This window comes from Corvus moneduloides, chromosome Z (genome assembly GCF_009650955.1).
Source record: "Corvus moneduloides isolate bCorMon1 chromosome Z, bCorMon1.pri, whole genome shotgun sequence".
Classification (NCBI taxonomy): Eukaryota; Metazoa; Chordata; class Aves; order Passeriformes; family Corvidae; genus Corvus; species Corvus moneduloides.
The window spans coordinates 65,831,128-65,854,983 of record NC_045511.1 but is presented as its reverse complement, the minus strand read 5'-3'; the positions used below and the strand labels follow the sequence as shown (position 1 = coordinate 65,854,983).

General features: G+C 37.9%; 1 protein-coding gene across 3 annotated transcripts; it reads right to left on the bottom strand.

Moving 5' to 3' along the window:
• Positions 1–705: 705 nt before the first annotated feature.
• LOC116437788 (COBW domain-containing protein 1-like) lies at positions 706–22,576 on the bottom strand. Of its 3 annotated transcripts, none has more exons than XM_032095958.1 (15): positions 22,319–22,573; positions 21,116–21,202; positions 20,151–20,247; positions 18,861–18,952; positions 17,734–17,793; positions 16,643–16,680; positions 13,466–13,512; positions 12,620–12,706; positions 11,811–11,855; positions 9,258–9,314; positions 5,838–5,889; positions 3,980–4,048; positions 3,814–3,879; positions 1,900–2,029; positions 706–1,231 (listed from the first exon to the last, which is right to left on the bottom strand). In XM_032095958.1, exons 1-15 carry the CDS (start codon positions 22,428–22,430, stop codon positions 1,158–1,160), a joined length of 1,113 nt encoding a protein of 370 aa, XP_031951849.1. In that variant the 5' UTR covers positions 22,431–22,573; the 3' UTR covers positions 706–1,157. The 3 variants fall into 3 exon arrangements, 2 of the variants coding, with proteins under 2 accessions (XP_031951849.1, XP_031951850.1); XR_004237454.1 differs by having other exon boundaries at positions 1,021–1,231; positions 1,900–2,010; positions 22,319–22,576; XM_032095959.1 differs by lacking the exon at positions 706–1,231 and having other exon boundaries at positions 1,959–2,045; positions 22,319–22,576.
• Between the last annotated feature and the right edge of the window lie 1,280 nt (positions 22,577–23,856).

Here is a 23,856-nt window from a genome sequence, read left to right as displayed (position 1 = left end):
AGCTCTTTTGAAAACAAATTCCAAACTCATATATTCTAGTAGAAGCGAAGTGAAAAAACTTAAGACTGCTGATGAGGGAATGGCCCTCCTTTGTTTTTTTTAATGTTAGGTATGAGACAAGTAACACACTTCTAGTACTGAAAACAGATTTCTACTTACTCAGACACAACACCAAGCATCCCCAGCAAGCACTGTAGCTAGAAGTCCATTCTTCAGAACTGCATGTCCTAGAATTTTATTTGTAAACATTTTTAAGTCTACATTATCTTCTTGCATTCACTCATTTTGCTTTCACCCAGCTGTAGTAAAATATCCCTCTAAAGCTAAGAGGTGAATGAAGAGTACTGGAGAATATACAGGGCAGGAAGTTCAACTCTAAATTGCAGTGAGTAGAGAGATAGAAGCTTCAGAGTAGGTTTTCAAAGTAGTGTCACAGAACCCAGTAACAAATCATGCAGGGCAGCCTGAACACAGTGGAAATGTCCAGTTCCCCAGATCCTGAACTGGCCTAGAAGATCTAAGAGTTCAGCTACATCTTTCAAACTGCTGACTATGTGACCAGACACTGCATTCACAGCTTTTATGCCTACAGCACATACTCCAAGTGATCTTGCGCCTCTGCTACCTGTGTATTTTTAGTTTCATTATACAACAGGTTTAGGGGTACCTGGGATGGGTGCATACATTCAAAAATCACAAAGCAAGTGGAAAGAGATGGAAGACAGTTTAATAGTAAACACTAAACATTTTGTACTGTGATTACATCACTGGCAATAATCACTATTGCTTCATTCCCAGTGGATGAGAGTTAGCAAGAGAAAGCACTAGGCTTCAAACACGTTTCCCATATCCCCACAGTAATGATTCATATAGAACGTAACAGCCTTTTGCGTAGCTGCATTTCTGCAAAGGTACGTGATCTTGCTAACATACATTCAGCCAAATCCAAAATCAGAGAATTTTGTTTGATTCTACACCGTAAAGGCTAATCTTTAAGCAGTAGGTCAGCTGGAGTTCTTAGGAAGACTTCAGGGTTTAACTGTTGCATAAACTGCAAGAGGATAGAGAAACTACTATAGCCCATGCCATTCAGTCTTTTCTATCATAAAAACCTTGCAGGATGAAAACAGACATTTAATCTTTTTTATAGTTTGATGTCAACTGTTTCCTCGTTCTCCTCTCACAGTGGCTATGAATACTTCTTTGATGGTCTCCTTGTCCAAGTTCCTGCCTGTGAAGAGAAATAAAATATCTAACTGTATTTTACAGAGCAGTACAGAAAACCACATGCGAGTAGCAACCTGCTTCTTCTCAGCTAAGAAAATGTCTATTATACCAATGAGTGATAACAGCAGTATGAAAATTAAGGCAATAACAGACTTCAACCTGCTCAAGTAAGGGAAAGGAGAAAAATGAGGTTATTTTTGGTCATAAAACACTTTGCACAGCAAATAGAAATAAATAGAAAATAGAAACATAGAACCTCAGCATTGCAAGCTTTTCAGAAACAAAACTGATTTAAAACATTTTAATGGCTGTAATAACCTTCCTTACAGTTACTGAATATTTGATCCAATATTCAAACTATTCCCATCACCCAATTTATAATTATAGATTTAAAAAATAACATTAAATATGCCAACATAATTTATGAAAACTTAGTATTTTATTTTATTTTGGTGGCACTAATAGAGATAGTGTAGACTCCCTTCAGCTGCAATTTTGAACTGCAGGAAGTTTTGATGGATAATCCTTTGAGTGAGGGTTATGCTGAACATACTCACTGCACTTATTCTAGCCAGGCTAGCCTGATTGCTTTTCACTGGCCAAGTCAGAGGACTGCCTGTGAAAAAAACGAGCTTCTTAAACTCAAGAAGGAGGTGTGTAACTTCCTCTTACCAATTAGGACCAGTCTGTTTGTTCTCTTTTCATCTTCTTTCCAGGCTACAGAAGTCTCTTCTAGGTCATAGAGCTCATGGACACCTTGGACTATCACTTGATGAGATTTGCCTTGAATAGATACCAGTCCCTTATCAGAAAAATAACTGTTAGGGTACATAAATAAAACTTTAAAAATAAAATATATAAGAGGGGAAATAAAACTTTCAAAGTAGTTCAAGCAGGGAATAGTATTTCTGGAAACTATGTACTTGTTAGTCAAAATAAACATATCATATCAATCATCACTTCCACTCATTAACATCTATTTTCACATCTCCTTATTTTGTTAAAGGCTAAGAATTACACTTTACCTTCTGCTCCTTGTTTGGTCAGTACCTAGCCTGCTCAAGCAAAAATTAAATGTCATCATCTACTATGCCTCTTTGAATACATATGTGGAGTTTGACATAGGAGTCCATGAAAGCCTGCCTGCCAACAAGATGATGTAAAATGAACAAGAATGTCTGATTGCAGATTATTCCAATTAAGCTCTTATGCTCAGCATATATACTTTTCTGAAACAGAATCTCTGAATATTGGAGAAAGAACAAACATTTGTGAAGTAGAACAACTAGCAACAGAATTAGAAGGGATTACTGTCAGAGTGAGTCCATTAACCCACATATCAAAAGCTCTATTAAAATAGTTTTCATTACTTCACAGTACAATGTTCGAAAATATTTTAGTGGAACACATTCTGTAAAGCATGTCTTATAATTCCCTAAAGAAAGAAAGAGTTAAAAATATTTCATTAAAAAAGTCTCCATTTGACCTGTTAGTTGGAATTCTATGACTATTACTGCCGAAAGGGTTATGATTGCAGATAAAATAAAAACAAAAAGCAACAAACTTTGAAACCCATTCTGTAATTAGTTGCTTGGGGTTCATTTGCTTTGGTGTATTTGTCTGTGACGGAGGAACAGCACACATCACAGGCCTCACATCTCAAAGTATTAGTTTGATTCTAATGCTCAATACAACAAAAACGTACTTGTGCCTGGCATTACCGCTTTTCAGGTAGCTTCAGATACATCAGTGGCTACTTTCTTCCATTTGTCAGGAAGGGGAAGAAAAGGCTACTCTAATTTTGTTGCTGAAAAAGCATGAAAACAACTTTCCTTCCAATAAAATTAAAATAATTATGTTGCTATATATGATGCACAAGTGTTCTCAGGAAACAAACCAGAGCTTTACTTTCTTTTATTTCTTACAGCCTGCCAAATGACTGACTGGATTCTCATTTTTTCATTATTTATTTGGCTGCTTGATATAAGGTAAATTAAAAAAAATCCTGAATTTTCACCTCTACTCCTCTCAAAACCAGGCAAATGAAACACATATGAAGTGTCCATGAAGATGAATACTTATGAGCTGCATCTTTAAAACTACAGCCTGAAAATGCTGTAAAATGTTAACTGTAGACCAGAACTACTATTGCAACCCTATGTGATGCCAAATTGAATTTCTGCATATTACAGTAACAATTTTAAGTACACCTAGCAATCTACAGGATCCAGTCTATAGTACCCGAACACTAGATATGTGAGATGGATGATATCTTTCAAAGCAATGGAGGTGGAAAATGAAAAGTGATTTAACTGTGTCTTGATTTTTAACCCTGCCACTGATGTTTGGAACTGTACATCTGCCCTCTCCATTCAAAACAAGTAGGATCAATGTTTGCTCCTCTACCTCCTCTTGCTATCTTCTGAGTCATTCATGGAACAACAACTTGCTACTCTCCACTTCATCTGCTCTGCTAGAGTGATCCCAGCAGCACCTTTGATAGGTCTGTAACTGACAGCACACTGCAGTTTTTTAGGTGTAAAGATGAAAAGTACAAAATAAGGAAGCTTGGAATTTCTGACTAACCTTCAGTCTTATGATATCCATGGTGCACCCATTCTTATCTTTCAGAGCCTTCTCCCATAGAAGATTCTATGAAAAGAAAAGTTGTTTCCATAAACAAAATGGCATGGGATGAGTTTCTATAAAAAGCCACAATAATTTTTTGAGTTGACAGTGATGTATCACTTACCTGAATAAACAGATTTAAGTTTTCTTCTTTTATATTTCCTGGAACTTCAAATGTTACTGTAATTATAGCCTGCAAATGAGAAGACACACTTATTATTACCACACTGAATAAACACCTTGTTACAGTAATTTCAAAAAGCGTTCTTTATAACTTGGCCTCATAAAAAGGCTAGTATATGACAACATCAAATTGAAAAAAAAAATCTCTACTTCTGTTCTGCTCTAATTTGCTAAATTAAGCTCTACTTTTTGTTTCTGTTTGGGTCTGCACTTACAGGGCATACACAATGCTTTGAACAGTTGAATGCCATTAGCTGCTACCATGTAATTCTTTGCTGTAGAGACTATTATGATCAAGCTTTCAAATATGGATAAGAATGCTATTTTCTTGGCATACTGATCTTCATCACAATTCTATAACAAAAAATAATCAACATATATGAAAAGCTGTATATGAACAGACTATGTAGGAACAGATCTAGAAAATAAAAATGTCTGAAGTTTTGTTCCAAAGCAACCTCCAGCTTACTGCTCAGGATCAATTATTATCAAAAGAAAATATAAAAATAAAACCTGTAATTTAAAATTAACCATTTTTTAAAAGACAAAATAAGTCTTGTTTCTGTAACTGTAACTGCTCAATGGTACAGAAGAACAGAAAGAGATTTACTTCCTGTAATCCTTTCACACAACTACTTTCAGATGACTAAAGAAAATTGAAGCACCAAGCAGCAAATGTTTGTCTAATGACCAAGTAAACTTATCTAAACAACCAAGACCTAACACCCTGCGCAGCTTCAAAGCACAGCAGACAGAAGTTCACTGTGCTCCAAGCATAGTGCCGTTTGTTTCTGTTGACCTTCTACACAAAGATAATAAGCACACTTTATCGTCCAACAAGGACTTGCAGCCTACTGTGAGAAGTGTTCTGCCCTCATTTATGCCTCAAATGTCTCAACAAACATCTTAAATATGTGGGTGTTAAACTAAACAGAGATAGTTAAGAATGAATTAATACAAGGATGCTATAACTCATAACATTCAGGAAGACTTCTACTTAACTTTTTTATCTACTTTAGTGATCTATTAAGACTCTATAACTGAGCTTATTAAGAATTTTAATTAAACAAAAACTATCAACTTAACATTGTCATCGTAATTATAACTAAGCATGAACTGATTTTATATTTAATCTTTAGTTCCAAAATTAGATTATATTTGCCTTTTCCTGTTTTCAGCACTAACAACTCCACAGTTAAAATACGCAGTTCAAGAAGAAAAATACAGGCATTGTATGTATCATATTTTGATCTGAAAATTAAATTTAATCATCAAAACTATCTGAAGGAAAGCACATTTTTCTAAGACACTTAGAAAAAATAGAAGTTTTTACTTTTTGCAGCCACTCACGGGACTTGTGGCCTATGGTTGAACCCCACCCACCTAGTTTGGATACCCCAAGGAGGACTGTGACCCATAATTCAACCAGAGAGATTTTGTTTTGGACAGAAAACTTACAGGACAGACTGCCTACAAATTTAAGACTTTTTTCTGCAAATACTTTAAAAAAAAGCAGTCCTATTTGTTTCACTAATACTCTCCATGTGAATCAACAAATGACATGACTGTCTGGAGCACTTGAAGCTTACAAGCTGTTTTTGAAAGTGAGGCTCAACATAGCCATTTAGAATCTATCTACAACAAAGCACATTCCTTTTGTGTAATCTAGGTAACCTTCCAAATACCTTAGAATACGTTACTCCCTTACTGAAACCTTCTGAAATGGTAACAGAATTAGCATGCAATATCGAACAACCCCGTTGCTGCAAAAACAGCAAAGCAGCAGTTTTGGTGATTACCTTATCTAGATGTGCATGTGTTGTCTTTACATGCTCAAGCTTTTTCTGCAAACTGAAAATAAGTGAAGTTAAATGTCGCATTTGAGTAGGGTGGGCACAATGTCATTATTATGAAATTTTAAAAATTCCAGTATTGCAGAGCAAAACTGAAACATCAAAGATAGACTATATATTCAGAATAAGATTAAACTGTTAATTCAGTTTTAATTTCAAAATAGAAATGTTTAATTATATTTGTTTGATATAGTTAATTGTTTGTGTTAGAAAATTAGGGTTTTTAAAACATAATGAGAATTATAGTCCTGATTTGCAGTACCTTCAGCATTAAAAATATTTATACCTCAATGAATACAACACCCTTGGTACTCCTTTGTGCAAAAAAAGGGCAAACTACATCATTAAAGCAAGCAAGAAAAAAATAAATCACTAGAATTTATTAAGTTAATAGATGTTGATTGTTTTAAAAAACTTTACAAGTATTTGAAAATCAAGAAGAAAAGAATGTACAAAGCTGTTGCTTATGAGAACAAAATCTGTAACACTAAGTGAAATGCTATATACCAGCTTCCACTTCTCAGCTGTAGAGCTCATTTCTACTGTGCAGTGTGCCTGCTAAGTTAAAAGAGATCCTCTCTACTTGATAAAGGAACTTGGGGACTTCTTTCGTAAACTAATATATAGGGTCTTAAAGCATCTTTTTGGGTGACATGTAATTTTACTGTGGCTTTAGATTTCACATCCACATCTGTCTTGATTAATCAAGATAGCACAAAATTTCTTCAAATACCATCTTCTGTACTATTTCTGTTTTCTCTCTGTCTTATGAATAACACGCAGAGATAAAATACTGCAGCACAAGTCACTATGATGACAACTCTCTGCCACTTCAGAAAAGATTGCCCATAAAAATCCCTCCTCCTGATTTGATGACTGTAAATTTTAAGAAGCCTTTATGGTGGGGAAAAAAGGCACTGTCTGCTACAGAAGTAACATTTCACATTCCTACCTCTCCCATCTGCCTTGTTTTCCTGTCTTATTCTCATACTGCCCTTCACAGAATCCAGAATTCTTGATGTGTTTCCTGTGACTTCAGGGTATATACAGACTACAAGGTTCTACCACTCAGTCACACCAATCAGATGTTGTATCTGTCTGCTATGCTGACAGAAATCCTTACTGCTGTTAAAAGAACAAATTTATTAATGTACTGGTGTGTAGTTGTGTTCAAGTGGTGCTGGATGCAAACAATTTTTCTGCTCTGTCTTGGGGTGACTTTATGTTGTATCCCATATCACTGCCCCATGCCCAGAAATTAATTTTGTGCCTTTCTATAACTTTAAACTGAGCCTGAAAGGGGGGAGGAAAAACTGAGCAGAACTTTTTCAAAGCAGTTTCGCAGTTTTGTTTTCATGTTTCAAGGACACAGAGATAAGGACTTCTCTTGCTTCTAACAGCATCGGCGGAAGCGGGAGGAGGCAGCTTGCTTTCCAGCCAGCTTTCGGCCAGTTTTTCAGCTTCTCTGTTCTCCGGAGAGAGACGGAGAGTTGGACTTTTGTTTTTTTCTGGAATTTCGGATTTCTTTCCCTTTTTCTGCTGGACTGTTTCAATATCAGAACACATTGGGAGGACTTTTCACCCAGCACAGAGGGCCTGAGCCTGGGCCAAGTCCCAGCTCCAAGGAAGAGGGAAACCGAAGGGGGGACTCTAACATTTTCCCAGGTTTTTCTCCACAGCGAAAGATTTTATTATTTAGCATTATTTTCCTTTTCCCGGGTGTTTGTTAAATAAATGGGTTTTATCTCTTTCACTTTCCATTGAAGAAAAAGTTTCTTTTTTCCCGAACCTGGTGGGGGAGGGGTGGTTTGTGGCCTGCCTTCTCTCAGAGGATATATTTCTAATTTGTCCAAACTGGCACATGCTCAGATGATGGCACAGAAACCACCACTAATATTTTATGTAGGACTTTCTGTACCTATGAACTAAAAACGGGGTAAGCAATTTTGCTGTGCAAAGTTCAAACATAAAACAAAATAAAATAAACTTCATTTAAGTAGTCTACAATCTTCTTGGTACTTCTAGAATTTGTCTTTAAATGCTGACATTTTAGAGTGTTTTCTCTGTTTTAATACCAAATATTGAGAAGCTCTAAAGTAACTGAGTGAGATAGGAGAGAAGACTAGACTGAGGACAGCAATAAAGACTTTTTGTCAGCTCCTTAAGGACTTTCTCAGAAGTGCTGTGGACTGCAGCACTTCCTAGTAAACTTTGCAGAACACCGCCTAATACTACAAGTAATCAGATCGAACTGTGACTTGCTGTTATAAAGAACAGTCCTTTTCTGGCTCATATCTTCTTACTGCTTTACCCCTGTTGTGTGGCTCCAGAACTAATCAATTCACTTAATTGATCCTTAAGCATGAATTTAGGATCTGGCTTTTGAACTACTAATTATCTATTGCATCTAAAGGATGTATCAGCTTCCCTCCTCCCTTAACTTTCTTTTGGATGCCTAGTTTGGTATTTCCCAGATGCTGCCATTGACAGCAATTTTGAAACAAACATTACAGTATTTCACTGATCAGACAAAAGCCAGTGCCAGCAAAAAAAAAAAAAAAAGAAAACAGCTATCAGTTCAGAGGCAAATCTCACAAGTACATGTTATCTAATAGAGGTTACTAATTTGCATGTCCTGCAATTTCTCTCTTCTGTGAATGAGAAAGTGGCTCCATTCCATTATCTGAAGTGAAAAGTGTGCATCCAGGAAGAAAAATGAAGCTGATAGTGCCCTCAACTGCATATTCCCCCCTTTCCTTTATGATTGCTCCAGTACTCCTCCCTCTCTTTGCTGAGCTTCAGCACACACAATGAACAAAAAGACCTTTTCCCCTTCCTTCCCATTTTACTTCTGCACCCATCTAGGATGCTGAAGCATGCATTTGGCATCAAAAAACCCTAGGAATGAGAAACACAGTGATCAGAATTTGTAGAGCCTCTGTTTGCTGTGGAACCTCAGTCCCTCACTCTCTTCTGTGAAATCTAAGGAGGCCTCCAATCCATCATGATACAAAGAAGAAAAATTTTGAAATGCTTTAAAAGAACCAGAGAAGTATACAAATCTACTCCAATACTGATATTTAACAAAAACTTGCATTTTGGGGAAAAAAGCCAACCAACCACACACACTCTGTCAAATTTACTTTGTAAGATCAGAAAGGTTTTTGCAGGCATTTGAAGAGGAAAAGAATTCCAACTGGTAATACCACTTACAAAGCAATTATGTGACTATCCTGGTCTAGACACAACAGACTAAACTAGAATTTGTAACAGAAACTCAAACACAAATTTGAGCCAGGATTTGCATGTGTCTGTTTCATACACAGATATTTTTTCTAAGAGAAGACAGCAAAATTATCACCATACCTTACTCCAGATAAACTGTCGAAAGCGTGTAGGTCCAAGACATTAGAGAGATCAACTCTAAACAGAGGGGAAAAAAGAAAGCTTTGTATTTTTGGTGTATTTAAATATCATGTTTTAAAGATGTTCACTGAAGCTTATGTTTCTTTTCCTGTCTATCACACTAATGCCATTAATACTTATCCTTATTTTTGGATATCAGTGGTTGGTACTGTCTTCTACAAGGAAATGCTGTGTTTATTTCCACAGTAATATGTAAGAACAGAAAAAAATTTTTTTTAAAAATACAGTAAAATACAAGGTATTTCCAAAAAAGATGATAAAATCCCTTATACTGGATGCCTGAATAATAAATGATTTTCCCTAAATGGGAAAAGGAACCTTGAGCCTCTCAAGACAGACACAAACCCCTGGAATATATGTAGCTTATACTGACACACTGTTAGCAAACGAAACTGAAATAACTTTATGAAGCAAGCACAACTACGAGGAATTTAAACTCTATGATTTGAAACAGACAAATGAAAAGTGTTACACAGAATAGGCAGTACTGATAATACCTGCTCACAAGAATGGCTACCTACAAACTTGCATAAGAATTTTTTCTTTACAAAGCAATACAGACTATAGATTTCAATGCTAATAGCAACTGATAGCTTTTCAGATGCAGTTAATGATGTGACTAAATAAAAAGAACATGAGAGGTAAAAAAAAAAAACCACCTCTGGAATACAACCAGAATTATTAAACTTTTACATTCAACAGTAGTTGTACCAAGCAGTTTCTAAGATGAAAGATTTATAATGTAATATACAAACAATTCCTGTGTAAAATTCACGACCACCTCAGTGCCAGTTGTTCTCAGCAGTGTTCTACAAAATCACACAGAAACCCTCCCTTTTAAGTGTGGGCTTTTGCGGGACAAACCCCCCTTAAAAAGGGTATGTAATAAATAACATTCAAATAAATTAATTTTGTGCTTATTTCACTTTTGGAATGTTTAATAATGGAAGAGACCCTATGTGACATTTGCAAAAGAATATTTACAAGTAACTAAGAATTGTCATCGAGGACTGAATCTGAAGTTCATGCTAACTCACACCCAAAACATAGCACTAGCTGGCATCAGACACCATAGAGTACTGTGAAGAGATCACATATTGGATCTCCCACTAAAGGACATTTAAAGCACAAAGCATGTAGTTTAATATCTTCTTCAAAATTAGTCCTGTCTGATGACCCAACAGCAGCAAGTGTTTTTCTCTACTATTTCCAACTACATTTGACAATAACTTTAAAAAGCCAAGTATACTCCATTAAGGTAATAACTATTATCTTCCCTTTAAATTTGCTTAAATCAAAACCCTGTATTTTAGGAACATTTACCACAAGAATCCACTAATTGATGTAAAAGTGCACAAATCAGTCCTAGCAGTCTGGAAGATACACTGCTCTCCTAATGCTCCTGGGAATACAATATCCACTTAAGTCCTTATTAAAAAAGAAACTCGAGTCAGAATTTCAATTAAAAATAGCAATAACAGTGCAATGATTTTTCTCATTCTTATAACTTCCTTCCCCTGCTTTCAAAGTCATTTTGTAGTAACAACTTATTTGCAGCAGCAATTATGAGAATAATATTTAAGGTGACACATTAAAAGGAAAGCACTGTAGTGCACATGACCAATTATTGGCTCAAAACCAACCTGGGCTTGCAAGCTGCTCTTCATTTACAAGATTGGTTGTGGCCAAGAGTGTCCTGAGGTGCATTAGCAAGAGCACTGCCAGCAGTTCATGGAAGGTGATCTTGCCCCTCTAGTCAGCTCTAGTGAGGCTGTGCCTTGAGAGCTGTGCCCAGTTCTGGATTCCTCAGTACAGGCAAGATATGGAACTCATGGAGGGGTCCAGGGGAGGGCAACAGAGATGATCAAGGGACTGGAGCACCTCACTAATAAGGAAAGGCTGAGGGAGCTGGGCCTGTTAAGACTCAGAGAGATGACTGAGAGGGAACCTCCTCAGTATATATAGGTGTCTGCAGGGAGGTGTCAGAGGGTGGAGCCAGGCTCTGCTCAGCGCTGCCAGGCAACAGGACAAGAGGCAATGGGCAGAAACTGACACACAGGAAATTCCACCTGAATATGAGCAAGAACTTCTTTACTGTGTGGGTGACCAGGCACTGGAACAGATTGACCCGAGAGGCTGTGGAGTCTCCCTCATCAGGGATATTCTAGAACCATCTGGACACAATCCTGTGCCATGTGCTCTAGGATGACCCTGCTTGGCAAGAAGGCTGGACCAGATGACCTACTGTGCTCTCATTCAACCTTGACTCATTCTGGGATTCTGTGATATGAACACTAACAATGAAAAATATAAATTAAAAAAACACTTTTACTTCCTCAAAAAAAAATTCCAGATGCTTATTAATAAAATAAATTTTGGATTAAATATTTCAAATTCAATAGTTTTCCTTTAATCAAGCTGATCTAAAAGAACACTTTAAACTGTCACAAAAGAAGCAGGATCTAGTACCTAGTAATAGTGGCCATTTAATACCTTGATCTTTGTGTCTCTAGAATTTTAACAAGTCCATTTATTGACCTAAAATAAAACAGAAAAAATTTTAGATGAAAATATAACTGTGATATATTGTTTGAATACATTAAACACGAACAGCATCATGTGAAATAGCCCAACTGTTACCAACTTCTATATCCATCAGATATTTGGGCTGAGATATTTGGTTTCCACCCACAGCTGGGGAACTTCATGAGTTCTGACAGGATATCACCAGGGAGAACATCATTCTCCTATCCAAAGCTCTTACCAATACACTCTGCTGCATGTAAGCATTTTTATTTTCATATAATTTTCAACTAATACAGTTGTAAAGTATTTAAAAATTTTTGTGTTTAATTTGGCTTATCATGGTATTGATAGAAAGAGTCATCACTAATCTGATTCAGACCAGTGGTTCTTCTGCTCCCATGACAATTGGGACTTCCTCCATATATCTCTGCATTTGCTACTGGACTCATATTTACCAGTAGATTTTTTTTCCACTTCTGCTAATTCTGAAAAATGGCAACAGCTGCTCAGAAATGGAAAAACATGAACACTTAAGACAAAGGCCTGTACTTAGTACATAACATCAAATCCTACCTACATAGGCAAAATGCGAAGGTTGTGTAAGCACACAGGAATACCTTTAGAAAGAGGCAGTCTCTTTTCCCTTATAAGCGTATCAATTTGTCTCAATCTAATAATGAAATATAATTTCTATTCCAAGAACAGGGAAGAAGTAACTATGTTTAAATTAATTTTTGAGGCAGTACAGTGTTACAGTTATGCCAAAAGTTTCATACCTCACAGATGTTCTGACTTTATTCAATTCTTCCTCTGAAACCAAATCTGTTTTATTGATGATTACAAGATCAGCTAATGCAACCTGCCTATGTATGCAGAAAAAAAAAAGAGAAAAAGACAACACGAACAAATACTTTATCTGTAAGGCAGAAACATCATCTCTCCTACAGCCCCAGAAGATAGTATCAACCTTGTTAGTACAGAAGGGCAAGCATTAATCAAACCAGAACATCATGGAAAATGATTAAAGTATTACTGGCTTCTCCTCAATGTGTTCTTCTGTGCCCTAAGAGACTAAACCAAGGCTTGCTAGATTCTTTTGTTTCAGGGTTGGTTTTGTTTGTTTGTTTGTTTGGTGGGGTTTTTCATGTCATCTAAATCAAAGTGCTTAGCGATTTAACAACTTCACAAATTCCTATTTGTCTTGCATGTAGTCCTTGGAATGCAATTATTTGAAGTCTCTTTGCTTTATGAAGACTTCAATTGTTACAATTACCCTTAACTATTGTGGCAACAAATCCAGTAAAAAGTATTCCTCTATCTCCAGTTCTACTTCAAGCATGATAGATCCCAACATGAAACTTTTAATTCCCCCCAACACAGGTGCTTCCCATTCAATTAAATAAAATCCCACCACTATTACAATAGAAGAGTCAGATCTTGGCAGAGAGATCAAATGGAGCATGAAGTTACTTTTCTGTATTTTACCTCATTACACCAATCTATCTTGGTTTAAGCAAAGCAGGAGAAAAAAGCTCTATAAAAGAAAAAGAATCCATCTCCAACGAATTTCTACACAGTGCAATTCCTAGCTGTGATATATAAATTAATTTCTACATCCATACCGAGATGCTTCATTGATAAGGCCTTCTGGTTTCACCTCTGTCAAGTGCTAAACAAAAATTAAAATAATTAATCAAATTCAAATTAAATTTAAATTCATTTGCAATTAAAGAAAGTCAAACCCAAATCAGCTGAGGTCTGTTTTTCAACAAAGTATTGAGGAAGATGGCATTTAGAATCTTTCTGTTAAATTATGGTGAAGAAGTACATTTATACATTCACCATTACAGATACTGTAACTACCTTAACGCAAACTCTTCTAATTAATTTTATTATTAGAATACTAAAGAGTTGGAAAACTTTATAGTATTTATTTTAATTGCTTTTCAGCTCTACAATGAAGTAAAAAAGTCACCATGACATACAATAACAATGAAAAAATATATCTGGAAGAAAATGAAGGTTCAGTAATTTTACAAGTGAGTTTGAACTCAACCATGTTAAAACCCAGGCTAGGCTTACAATACAGCATTTCATATACGTAACTTCACACTCTTCTTCTTTGAAGGACTGTAGAAGACAAACTGTACTTTGATAGTAAAAACTGGTAACTTTTTCCAGGTTTGTATGAATAAACCACTGCTCTTTGGCAAGTTTGTCCAAGATCAGAAGCTGCAGGAGTCTCAGTATCATCTCCACTTGTCTGCCCAAGCTAATGTCTTCACAGAAGAATTAGTAAAAGGGAAAAAATACCTGTATCTCAAGCAGCAACATGAAGTTTAGCAACACAAAGCCTTATTTAATTTAGGCACAGCAGCAGACGACACTGAAGAAGCAAAGGTCTAGCTACAAGTTATTTTCTGCCCACTCTGCCATGGAGGCAGGAATCTGAAGGAGATGAACATCACAGGCATCTGGAGGAAGTAAAACTTCAAACTGGTGCTGTAATATTAGTAAGAACTTGCCACTTATGCTTAAATCTCTGGGAAGATTAGAGTCCTGTGCATTCCTTCATCAGCTCTAAACACATCAGGAATATTACTTTAAAATTTGGGTTTCAAGTTACAGAAATATCAAATTAAAACTGGAAGCAATTGTCACGGGAAATATATAGATTTTAAAAAACCTAGAAAACTTATTTTTCCTTACTGGAATTATCAGGCATCTAACAGTATTTTACTTGAAAAACAAAAATAGGTTATTGCATATAGTCGGTCTCTCACGTTTAAAACAAACAAAATTATTTCCTGATTGTGCACAACCTAAGTGGAGCATAACAACAAGATGACTGTCAGGAACCTCTCCTCTGACCTTTTCTTTGTAATCCTCTGTGTATTGATTCCATTCAATTAATTTTAGGTTTGTCGCCCTGAAGAGAACAAATGTTAGTAGTCTAGATGTCAAGTCCTGGAAGCTGAGGACTGCAACTTCACCTGTCCAATTGTTTGCCCTCGATTAAAAAACTTAGTATTTCAGACTGCTGTGTGACAAACCCATTAGAGTGATAACCCATGGTATTAATTACCACTTCAGTTTCAATTTAGCTGACTGGCCAAGGGGATGTTTGTCAGCTTTTCTTGTGATGGGTTAGTTCTTTGAAGCATGACATACTTAAATTGCTGCCTATTATCTCAATGTCATTACCATGCTTTCAAAATTCTTTGAATAACAAGCAGTTGTTGAGGTCAAGCTTTGCAACTAGAGGAACTGAACAAGTTAGCAAGTCCTTTCATACAAGGAAAAAGTTGTTTACCTAGTACACAACCGAGAAAGTCTGAAGTTCCTACTATTCTGAGTAGAAGTCAGTGTTTTACAGGTTTACTGATTAGATAATGTTCGTTTTCATCGAGCTGTCAAGGGTAATAGTAGATAGAAAATGTGAATATTCCAAAGCATTTTTGAGTTGTTTCTGTTATACTACTTGAAAGTTTAAATATTTAAAAAACTAATTTTCAAACAGTAATAATTTAGTGCTGCTGTGTGGAACACAATTATATTTGACTTAAAGACAATAATTCAGCACTGCATAAAGAAAAAGATAAACAGAACAACATTTTTGCAAGCAATAAAACACATCTGAATGAGTAAGAGGGAACCCATCTGAAAAGGGGTTGACCAAAAACATGGTATGATTTCTTGTGCTAGTTGAGCTGATTTAGAAGATGGCTCCTGCTTAAAAGGGCCAGTCAACCCTCCCCCTCACTCTTCTACCAACTTCTCCACAAACATCCTTGCAGAACACAGTGAATGTAACTTGCCAAACTGGCTCGCTATGAGGTTAGAGTTGTTCTGTCCCAGTGCAATACAAATTGATGAGAAGACAGGACTGCTACCCTTTTGGTAACACAGCTATGAGATCAGCACAAATGAAAGGAGAAACTCAAGTAACCCAAACAAAAAACCAGGAAGAATCACTCTCTTATTTTTAAACCATTATTCTTCAGTTCTCTGAACCATTTGCAGCCATTGTAAATGCAGAAATGTTAAAAACACTTCCACAGCATGTAATTTTTATATGATGAAGGCATTTTTTCTTATGGTCACTTTTTTTTGAACCCTGCAAAATCAATACCCAATCAAAGCAGTAACCTTCTAAGTTACTAAGCTGTAAATAATTATATTTACACCAACCTATTAAAAAAAAAACCCAAACAACTGAAGTATTTGATTTAATCAATATTTTTGCTGACCCGAGCTCACTGTTCTGTATGTCTGTTCTTACATTATACTTTATATACAGATTACTCTTATTACCTGCTGGTTTTGTCTGCTTCCATATAACATTTTTATGTGAAGCAGTACCAGGACACCTGTGCTCTCATTCCTCTCCACCACAGCTGCCATTACATTAGCACCCTTCCCAGTCTGAGCCCTAACTCAATTGTTACTATACTGTTCTTAGTCCTCTCCTTCAAGTAACACAGACCAGTGACCAATTTCTCCAAATGCCTGCTTGGAATAAAAGCAAGATTCCTGAGTGAAGTGATAGAACTAGAAGGAACCAAGCACTTAGCAAGCTGACAACTCTTGTCAGACATGTTGCTGTGTCTGTAAGAATCTGAATTCCTGCAAATATCAGTACTCCTTGTTCCCACTCAAAACATAGTAATGACTAAATACATCCTCATTCAATGTAAGAATTATAGCTATTGTAAAAATTAATTAACCCACATGAACATTATTGCAATAGCTGTTCTAATGCTGCAGTTTTAAACCATGTAACAAATTCAGTAACTTACGTTCAATCCATGCTTTGCATCAACAACAGACACAATACCTAAAACAAAATATTAAAATTGAATAGAAATGTGCTGAAAGCAGCTGGCAGTTTAATAACTTGCAAACCTCCTGTACAAAGGTAACAATATCAGCACATATACAACTAGTTGTAATAAACTGAAAGCATTGGAAGTATCTGCACATGTTACCTACATATTCTTTTATTCATCATCATACCTGTGGTAGTAAAATGTCTACAGAACCAGGTGAGATAAATTAGAAGGTAGATGCCTCATCTTCCACAACAGCAAATTAGCTGAGGTATGCTTTTACAGAATATTGAAACAAATTAAGGGACTAACTGATGTATGCAATTGTTCTTATTGTAAATGACCAGGAATTTGCAAGTCTCTGGAAGAAACTCAGGAAGCTCTTTCTTATTGAACTTAATGTTTCCTTCCTTGGCTAGATGGCTATTTCACAGACAGACCAAAATGTTAGTAGGGCATTTTTTTTAAGCCACAGTTACTTTTTTCCTATATTAAAAAATTGTTCTTTATATCATATCTTTATATGCTCATCTGCATATAATGATGATTTATCTTTCACTACTCTCAGGTTTTTATTGGAACACAGCAAATATTAGAGCCAACAAGTACAATAGGCAAAAGGCAGAAGCATTCAGGTGTCGATACGTTACAAGTTCAGAAAAATAAGAAACCCTTTAGGAAACACTGCATTGCAGGAGAAGGGGGGAAGGAAGAAAGAGAAAAGAAGTGTGCTGTAATATTACTTCTAAATAAGGTTCTATAACATCTAGCTAATGAGAATTGTCCCCCCCTTACAACACAATCAAGATCTGTCCATATCTGATCCCTTAGAAAAACATTACCAACTTTTGTTGCATTTAGCAAGATGAAACATCTCACCAAGTAGATAAAAAAGCATCAGAATAAGCAAGGATACCTCTGTGACCAAATACGGCAATGTGAAAACCAAGTTCATTCCCTTCGAACACTTTCTGAAACCTCGCCTTAAACACCAAGAATACATTACTCTAAATCCAGATATGAAATGCCAATACACAGGAAAACAAGCTTGCATTTCTTACCATCAAGATAGATGTCACTTCCCAGCTCAGAATCCACCCAGAACATGGAGGCCACAGCTCCTAAGAAGTGCAGTATATATACAGTTGCAAAACAGATTTTTCCAATAAACTACCAACATTCAGGTATTTCATAGAAAAACTGTATTTGTAGTGCTAGTAAGATCAGTAATTAAAGTCATTCCAACACCTACCACTGTCCACCTGAAGTGATCAGATGCAGTCTTTCAAACACCACTCTGTATCAAACCCAAATACCTTTTTGTCAGTTGGTCACAGTGCTTACTCATGCAAGATACAGCAAGGGCCACAATATGAAATCGTTTTCTGTTATCTATTGACTTTTTTTCCAAAAAGCTTAATAGTTTTCCAATTTGACTCAAGCAGAATTTGTGTGTAACACAAGCCAAATCAATGTCCTGTCTTTTGAAGAAAATTACTTTATAATGACAACTATTTAGCTTTGAGCTGGGAAGCACCAGTCTCCTGAAGGGGAAATAATTGAATTTGTGATGAGAATTTCCCTTCCTCTCCATCTACAACACACTTTTAATGCAGATGTTTTAGAGAAAATTGTTCTAGATAGTTATTCCTAACATGAGCTCAAGTTTAAACACCTTTTTATAGTAAGTATTACTAAAGAGCACAGAAGGATTTTCTAAAATCTATTACTGCTCTTTAAGAAGAATGTATTACTCTGTTTCACAATGTATTTTAGCACTTCACAAAATATAAAGCCTATCACAACCAGTGTATCATACATCAGATGCTAACAATTTAGACTTTAAAAGGAGGAATGTAGAACATCAAAAGTTTACTGAAAACTACTAGTTTCAGAGTATCCTTCTCTTTGCTAAGCCTAGTGTCTTCTCTTGGTAGTAATATATTTTAGCTGGATTTCTGCTAAGCTTTAGATTCAATTTAGAGCAAGATCAACCAAACAATCCATCCACAACTTCGTATTTGCACCTTAACCAATTCATTGGAGTCTCTACAACAATCAAAGCATAGGTGCCTGACAACTCACCACTTTATATTACAACTGTCAAACTGAACTAACTGGTGAGCAAATAAGCACTTCGTAAAAACAGAATAATTATCATGGTTATGAAAATTGTAATGTGAACTACCTGGATCTGCCAAACCAGTTGTTTCTAACAATATATAGTCAAATTTTCCTCTCCTTTGCATCAGGTTCTCAATTGCTTTCACACCACTGTCCCTGTAAGAAGAAACAATTAAACCTGAGAACAGAGAAAACATGCTAAAGCATATATTTAAATGTATCTTCTGATGCAGAACACAGTGTCAGTATCATCAAAGCAAAACCTCTGAGTCAGGACAGTCGCAGATTTACAGTCTACAATGAAAATTCAGTTATCATGTTGCTGGTCTAATGTTAGGCAAACTTTAGTTTGCTGCTCCATTTTAGTCTGGAAATAGCTATTTGCCTAATCCCACCAGGTGAATTAAACAAAGATTCGTTTTCAAACACTGAACTGTAAAGGACAGTAGGGCCGTGTAGATATGTAACTATTTGGTTTGGCAGCTGAAATTACAGAAAGAAGGGGTGAGGTAGAAGTGAACCATGTTGCCCTGCCTTTCTACCTCACCTACAACAAGATCAATATGTGCCATTTACTTAAATTAGAGCTGATGTCAGCCTGAAGCAGATGTATAGCATTTATATAAGAAACCAATGTATGTAAAACATAGCAGCAAGACAGCATTCCTTACACCCCAGAACAACAGAATGCAATAGGATCTTCTGTTTTCCACTTACTACCTATTACTATTTAAGGCATAAGACCAGTTCTCCCAAATTTTCAGGACGCACAGGCCATGACCTTTATTTACAAACTTAGCACAAACAATCCAGCATTCAAACAAACAGGGTAAAAAACATGTCAAAGAAGCAAATACTCTCTTGCTTTTTAACATGACCATCAGTTTACAGTTTTGGATATTGTTTCATTAGGTCGCAAAAGGTTTTCCATTTTCCCTTTCTGATGTATACAATATTGAAGTAGTAAGGAATGTACAAAGAAAGCAGCAGAGTAAGTATTTAATGAGGAAACTGGGAAACCCGAGTCCTAGTTCCAGCCTACCTGAATCTTCAGCTCTCTACACGGAAGCATATAATACTAACAAAAGAGGGACAGCTCCCTACTCTACAATACCCCAGCGGTGTATAAGTTGGTATTTAGATTACTCTTCTGAAAGACACCAAGTCCAAATCCTGTAAGGCAGCAATAGGAAATAAATTTCTACCTCCTAAATTCCAATCCTGGTTTCATCTGACAAAAGAAGTCTCAATCAATTCTACCATCAGTTTCAGGAATCAAATCCTGGATGTCTTCTCCCTTCCTCAATTCCCCAAAATATCCACTGTAAGAACTTGTACAATAGTCCTTCCTTACTTTACTGAACAGCACAAGCAGCCATTTCTGAGCTCCAGCCATTCTTCATAGAGCTCTCCCCCTTGACTGATTGCCAGAGATTTCTCCAAAGCACTTCCTGAAAATACAAATAGTGCTATATTTTTATTCCATAATCTTGCATGACAATGCCTGTAAGACAGAGATACGTGGATTATGCTCTTTTCTCCTGAGACCATGTTTCTGACATGTTCTTAAGAAATTTGTATTTTCCATTTAATGAGAAATTTAAAAGCCAAGACAAAGCTCATTCTACAAAGATCAAACCCCACAGGATGATGGTACATCACAAGTGCCACAAACTTTGTCTAAAAGAAAGGGATGCCAGCCTGTGCCTCCATACCAAATAAAGGCTCTGTCTGTATATTTCATTTTAGGCTCCATGACCAGAAAAGTGACATACATCTTTGTTGATGAAAACAAACACACAAAACCCCCCCCACAAACACAGTGCAAACTGTAAGCAATGTAAGCTTCTGACTGTGGTACAGATATGAAATTACAGCTAGAGCAATTAAAAATCCTGAAAGCAAAGAGTTCGAAGAACCATAGTCATCAAGCACACATCTCCCCATTTTCTTGGTCTAGGGTAATTTGTCATCTGTAAATGGCTGAGGGGAAAGGAAATAAAGGAAAATATTATCTACCAACACATTATTTTCATTTCCATTTGCTTGAAATGAGTAGGACAAATTCAAGTATAGCACTTCCAACAGGGCGATATATTAATTTACTTCACTCTGAGGGCCTAAATTTATGTGCAAAACAGATTAATGCATATCACTATTTTATGAAAACCAGCAAAAAGTCTTTCTGCCCTTCTGAAGACTCCAAGGTATGTCAATAATTTCAGTAATGGATTTAAAGTGACAATAGTGTTGGTTTCCAGCAGTTTTAGGTACTTGTCATTATGGGGCAAAAAGAAAGGTTTCTGCACACTTACATACCTTCTCCGAATTCATTTAGAATAACTGCTATTCTTTTATTATGCTGTTCTGTCAGTATGTAATTTAGAAGAGTTGTTTTTCCAGCTCCTAGAAGACAGACCATATTTCTATTAAAATAATATTAAAAAAACCACTTAAATTTTCAAATAAAAACAAAATACTGCTATGCATGCACATGCGTACTTCAAGCAAATCTCTTCTAAATATCAGTTTTCATTCTAATATCCTACATTCTATTCTAATAATGTAGAAATTAATTTGTAGAGACATTTGACCCCATGGAACTATCAGGACATTAAATGTCAGTCTTTAATGACTCACAGTTTTTTCATTCATTAAGTGTCAGTACTCGATAAACTTAAAAGTTCCTTACTAGCTGGGCAGTCTTTTCCTAGAAAACTGACTTGCATGCTTCTCTTAACAAAAGGCACACTTAATCTTCTCCCTCTCACTGCCCTTTCTGACCAGTTCTGTCACCAGTAGCCACGGAGGTGCTATTAACTGCCTTTAAACGGGGCATTGTTAATAAAGGTGTTCACAATCTCTGCGATACTCCCGTAGGAGCAGCACAAGATCACAGAATTCTCAAGGGTGGAAGGGATCTCTGGAAATCATCTAGTCCAAACCAGGTGATCACTACAACTAGGGAACCTTCCTTACTTGTCCTTCATTGTTTTTTTTCTGAAACAGTGTGATGCAGCACGAAGTTACAACTTTCAGAACAGTGACGGCGATCCTAAATTTAACCAGCTCCTTACTGTCCATAACTGTGTGTAGAACACAGTAACTATACTGGTCGAGAGGTACGGGAAAGACGCCGAACCTCACGTTTTTCAGACTGCAATGCAGTCTGCATTTAACTGAGCCAAATACGTTGCACTATTCCGACATTAAGTGGCCAAAAGCCGTTTGTCAATCGTGACCTGAACGAAGCGGCCCCTGAAAACTGAGAGATAAAAGGAGAAACGGGAGCTTACGCTGCTGCTCAGAGTGGTCCTGCAAATCCACCTGGACCGGCCGGAGGACCCCGCGCTGCTCCGCCGGCCCCCGGGGCGGAGGCCGCCATCGGCCCCCCTGCTCTGCCCGGCGCCGAGCGGGCCGCCCCTGCAGCCCTGGCCCCACGGCAGCCCTGGCCCCACGGCAGCCCGCCCGCTGGCCCGGGCCTTCCCTGTCTGCACGCAGTCCCTGCCGCGCGCCCCTCACCTAAGTACCCCGTGATGATCGTCACGGGGATCTTCCTGCCGGAGCTGGCATCGGTCTCCTCCGCGCTGTCGGCGCCTATCGGGATCAGGTCGGGGCAGTCTTCGTCCTCCATAAGAGCGCGGACGGCCCCGACCCCGCCACGGGCGCCCACCTGACGTGTGACGACACGCCTGACGTCGCTTGGGTGGTGTCGCTCGAGTGGCGTCACCGGGGTGACGTCACGCGCCACCACGCCTGGCCCAAACGGCGCCTCCCCCGCTCGGGGTTCTGCGCAGGCGCAGCACAGGGGGGCGGGCCGGGGCGGTGTCAATAAAGGAAATTTTGGTTTACGGCGTGCCTGGGGGGATTGGAGGGGACTGTAGTGGTTGTGGGGTCCAACCTCTCTGCTCAAGCAGGGACATCCCAGAACACACGGCACAGGATTGTGTCAGATGGTTCTTGAATATCCCCAGTGGGGGAGATTCCACAGCCACTCTGGTCAATCTGTTCCAGTGCTCAGTCACCTGCACAGTAAAAAAGTTCTTCCTTATGTTCAGGTGGAACTTCCTAAGTTTCAGTGCGTTGCCTCTTGTCCTGTTGCCTGGCACTACTGAGAGGAGCCTGGCTCCACCCTCTTGACACCTTCCCTTCAGACATCAATAAGACATTGATGAGGTCCGCTCTTCTCGTGGGGTCATTTCTTCTTGAGTCTGAACAGGCCCAGCTCCCTCAGCCTTTCCTCATAAGAGAAACACTCTCCTTCAATCACCTCTCTTGCTCTCTGTTGGACCTGCTCCAGGAGTTCCATGTCTCTCTTGTCCTGAGGAGCCCAGAATTGGGCACAGCGCTCCAGCTGTGGCCTTGTCAGGGCTGAGTAGAAGGGCAGGATCACCTCCCTCGACCTGCTGGCAAGGCTCTTCCTAATGCCCCCCAGGATACCACTGGCTTTCTTGGCCACCAGGACACTCTGCTGGTCATGGACTTGTTGTCCACCAGGATTGTCATGTCCTTCTCTGCAGAGCTGCTTCCCAGCAGATCAGCCCCAAACCTGGTTCAGACACACCAGGAGCACTGAAGGAGCCCCAGTGTGATGAACAAACCCGCTGTGGGGTGCACGCGCTGTCATCTATCTATAATCAAATAATCAGCAAGGCTTTCTCTGCTCTCCATTAGGGACTGTGAGGGGGCACCATGTGTAAGACACAGCTACAATTAATTTTAACAGTGTTGTGTGCTCCCCAACTTCTTGTGGGCCGTAGGTTTAGCAAATGGGTTCCATTTCTCCATGTCAGAAGGCATAAATGTAACAGCATTGGGGAGGCACAGAGAAGAGATTGGATGCATGCTGATACGTGCACACACCCAAGACCTAGGTGGGGTTCTCTGCTCTCAAAACAAGGTTCAGTAGCACCAGTTTGAGTACTGCACTTCATCTTGTTTGTATGTCTATTGGCTTGTATGGTAATACATGCCATATGTAATATGAGACATACTTGGTATTTATCCTTGACTCTTCCTATACTTGTGTAGGTTAAAATATTGAATACTGATAATGTTTG